Below are 4001 nucleotides of genomic sequence, written 5' to 3'. Positions count from 1 at the left end.
GTTGCCAGTGCCCCGGAGCCTTGGGCACTTTGCCCTCAGCCAGGTCCGCCTTCTTCCCTGCCTCCGCCATGCCCTGTGGCCGGGCCTCTCTGGTCGCCCGGGAGGGCGAGTGGGGCTGTCCACGGCCAGGGGCCTTGGCCTCCAGGGCTTGCCAGTGGGCAGGACTCCTCCTCTGCAGGGAGGGGCAGCTCCCACCCCTGCACAGCCCCTGGTGGTCTCCTTCCAAACATGCCTGTTGACCTGGAGCTGGTCACCAACTCCAAAGGCTTTCAGGGCCAGGCAGGTCACACACCTGACCAGGCTGGGTGTAACCTGAGGGGTGGCTCTGGCAGGCTGTCTTGTGTCCGGAGACTCAGGTAGCAGGGACTGAGGTGAACTGAGGTGTCTATGACCCAACTCAAGGGGGAAGTTCTTCCTTCCTTAAGTCAACTGTAGCCTGTGGGAATGCGGGCCCAAGTGTGGCCAGACCTTTCCATTTTTCAAAAGAAGCTAGAAATCCAGACTGTGTGTGTGTGATTTGTAAATGTTGGCAACTAATCTGAATTTAAATCAAGGGTAGGCTGTGTTGTCATGGGTGGGCCCAGGGTGTCCTGGGGTTCTCCAGTTTGCTGCCTCGGAGCTACATGAGGGGGCCTTTGAGGTGGAGGAGAGCTGTCCTTATCATGGTATACCCTCTGCCCTCGGGTTCTGGAGGGTATGTGGACACAGGCTTCCCATGGAAATGTTCCTGAACCAGCCCTTGATCTGGCCCCTTCTGCTTACCTGTTTGAGGCTGTGGGGCCATGTTCTGCAGCCCAAAACTTGGGTCATGTGGCCCGTAGGATTATACGAATCCCTCCAGGTGGGAGTGTTGGTTGAATTTTCCAAACTGTTTTGATGTCTGGGGACAGGAAAGTGAGAGAGTCCTGGACAGTGCAGGACTCGTGGTTGTCAGAAGACACGGGGACTTCTATGTGGTCCCAGGGCTGCCTCCATAGCCCTCTGAGGCAGGGCCTCACCCATGAGCAGTCGGAGCTGAGGCTGTGGTGCTGCTCAGCCTCCCAGGGTACAGGCTGGGATTGGAGCTCCAAAGCCAGGCTCTTTTGGTCTAACTCTCTCCCACCTTTGTGTTTCTGTGGGCTGTGGGTTTCGTGGAAAGCCCGAGAACTAACTTCTAACCCTGAGTGGGCTCCTTGCCAGTTGAATGACCTTAGTGACAGTGTCTTGGGGAGCCTCAGATTTCACACAGGGAGAGTCAACCATCATCGGAGGGTTTTATTGAGAGAATGAACCAAGTGAAATTCAGCCTGACACAGTGTCTGGCCTTGGGGTGTTCAAGAAGTGTTGGTTCTCATTTCCACTTGAGATATGCAAACAGCTAAAAAACATCTGGGCTTGAAAAAATTCTAACTCCTTGAACAAATAAGTCTATCCTTCTGAAAACAAAACAGTGTATGTAATGACCTACGTTAAATGTGTCTTACTGGCCAATTAATCATGTGGTTAAACATTGCCTGTAGTCATATAAGTAGGTCCTAAGGCAAGTAGGAAGGAAGGAATCGTCTTCATTCCGAAGTTCTGAAAACATGTAGGACACACGGTGGGTGTTGGGGGCGGGGGGAGGAAGAGGCCCGTTGGATGCCCTCAGACACACACCCAAAATGGTGAGATTGGGCCTTGCCTTCACTGTGTATGGGCTTTTTCCCTGAGAAAAGACTAGAAGTCCTGTGTGTGATTGTGTGTGTGTGTGTGTGTGTGTGTGGTGCGTGTCGGTGTCTGTGACTGTGGGTCTCAGCAGGTCAGCTGACCCAGGCTCCCTGGGCAGAGTCTTGAGGAGAACCAGCTCATTCCCTGAGATTGGTCCATTTTCTAGGGTGCCGTGTGTGCCCAGGGTCCCCTAGGCCAGGGCAGTGCTGCATGACCATTTGATGTGACTGAAGGCCAGGGTAGGTGGGCTGACCAGGGGGTGGGCTCCAGTGGTGGTCCAGGGTGAGCTACTCTGCCCCTGCGTCTGGAGACAGATCAGGGGGTGGCAAGAGCCTTTTAAGGTCCTCACTCCTCTTGTGGTCAATGTCTTCCATTTCCCGTAGCTTCTGCAAAAGGCATCAGGGAAAGCTGGGGATCAGGGAGGGAACTTGAGGAGCCGCTGCTGATGTGAGGCTAGAATGGACTCCCAGACCTGGGCCAGACCTAGGCAACAGCTGCTCTGTCCACTCACGTCTCCTGCTGCGCACTCATGGTGGACCCTCCCGCACCCCTTCCCTGTTGCTTCTCCTACCTGGGAGATCTCAGCAAGGATGATCCCTCGGTACTGTCTGCCCTGTCCCAGCGCCTCCATGCCAGCCAGGAATTCTTTCCTCTCCTGGATTTCCTTTACCACTAGACGAGGGGAGAAGGGCCGTCTGTGTACAGGGCAGTAGGGGGCCAGCAGGCTCCTGGGATGGGTGGTGGGGGCAACAGGTTGCCTCTCGTGGGGAGAGGAAGCAGTTCTGTGGCCAGTGTTTCTCACTCTGGCCGCAGGTTATGGGCCCCTCCACACCCCCCACCCCAGCATAAGCGACCCATCAGTGGCTTACATTCTTCAAAGCGGTCCAGCTCAGGGGCCGAGTCCTCCTGTTGCACTGGAGGGGGCTTTCTTTTCCGTTCCTCTGAGTCCTTCCCAGTGGCAAAAATATTTTGGAGTCTTCGCTTCTCTTTCTCCAGATCTCCTGTAGGGCCCAGAAATGGCCTCATTAAGGCAGGCAGGGCAGCCCCTTCATGGCCCCTGGGCCACATGGAGGGGGCTTCTGCAAACCAGGCACCTTCTACCCTGGGAGCTCCTGAGCTTGTGTCAAGACAGGCAGGAAGGGGAAGGGCTGGCAGAATGGAAGTCAGAACCCACACGCTGCTCGGGTGCAGAGTGAGGCTAAGAAAACGTGACTGCCGTGATGGCAGCCTGGGTACAGAGGCTGCAGGGAGCTGTCGGTGGGTCGGGGCCACAAGTTACATCAGACACCCGGTAGGGAGGGGGACAAAGCCTCCGTGGAGGAAGCTGGCATGCAGAGGAGCTCTGGATTGGAGCGACTGTGTGACCTTAAAAGAGCAGTGGCCGTGAGACCTGACAGCCAAACGTTCCTCAGGAACTGGTGGACTCCAGTTAATCATTATTGAGTTCTAAAAAAACAAAAAAGGATCACCTGACTGGTTTTCCCTATACCCTGAACACCCCAAGCTAACAAGTGCCAAGGCTCAAGCACATTAGTATACACAGCATGAGAATTCACTGCCCCCTTGGGGAGGGAGGGGGAATCGGGGCTCTTGAGGCCCTCTCACTTACGGGTGGCTTGAGGCCTGAATGGTTCCCGGCTGTAGGCCCCGCTGGCTTGGCACAAGCTGGCAGGCCGGAGGTGGGGCCGGGCCGCCAGGATGGGAGGCAGGTAGATGGCTGAGGCTGGCTGTTTGGAAGGCAAGACCCTCTGGCTGGATGTTGGGCTGCACTGTAGGGGCAGAGTGTCTCCTCCTGGGGCAGGAAGGTTCGGGTGAGGCAGGGTTGGGGGTGGGAAGCCACCTGGGTTGTGTTTTGTTTTGTTAATTTATAAAAGTGATACCGCCTTGCTGCAAGTCATAGAGTATAGAAGTCCTCCCTTCTGTCCTCTGACCCCTACCCCCACCCCACAACAAGCAATTGTTAGAATTTGGTGGTCTTGTTCCAGACTTTCTGATGTTCTACAAACCTGTTCAAAGATATATGTGCGTATATGACCTTCGTGTTTCAAACACTGGATCATACTGTATTATATTCAGCAATAGACCCTTCACTTAACAATTTATCATGGACAACCTTCCAGATCACTCCATTTATATATAACTTATTTTTTATAGCTATTATACTAGTTCTTAGAATGGACACATTATTTATTTTATTCAACTAGTCTCCTAATCTCAGAAATTCAAGCTGTTTCCTTCTTTCTTTTCTTTTTTTTTTTTTTACTACTTCAAACAGTGCTGCAATAAACATTCTTGTGCATCAAGCCTCTATACTG

The 4001-nt window shown here is 53.6% G+C and overlaps 1 protein-coding gene across 8 annotated transcripts in view; it reads right to left on the bottom strand.

The window, feature by feature from the left end:
* C9H22orf23 (chromosome 9 C22orf23 homolog) overlaps positions 1 to 4001 on the bottom strand; it is a 30794-nt gene that overhangs the window by 22469 nt on the left and 4324 nt on the right. For 3 of the 8 annotated variants that reach the window (XM_027594909.2, XM_027594910.2, XM_027594911.2), the window contains exons 4-6: positions 3296 to 3478; positions 2556 to 2687; positions 2258 to 2358 (exon numbers count right to left, since the gene is read on the bottom strand). In XM_027594909.2, the coding sequence (XP_027450710.1) occupies positions 2258 to 2358; positions 2556 to 2687; positions 3296 to 3478 (416 nt within the window). Of the gene's footprint in view, positions 1 to 146; positions 881 to 1236; positions 2359 to 2555; positions 2688 to 3295; positions 3479 to 4001 lie in introns of those variants that run through there. The other 5 variants (XM_027594913.2, XM_027594907.2, XM_027594912.2 and 2 more) reach the window with 4 other exon arrangements.

This window comes from Zalophus californianus, chromosome 9, assembly GCF_009762305.2.
Source record: "Zalophus californianus isolate mZalCal1 chromosome 9, mZalCal1.pri.v2, whole genome shotgun sequence".
NCBI classification, from domain to species: Eukaryota; Metazoa; Chordata; class Mammalia; order Carnivora; family Otariidae; genus Zalophus; species Zalophus californianus.
Note: the sequence above shows the minus strand (reverse complement) of the source record. Positions and strands in the feature narration are given on the sequence as shown.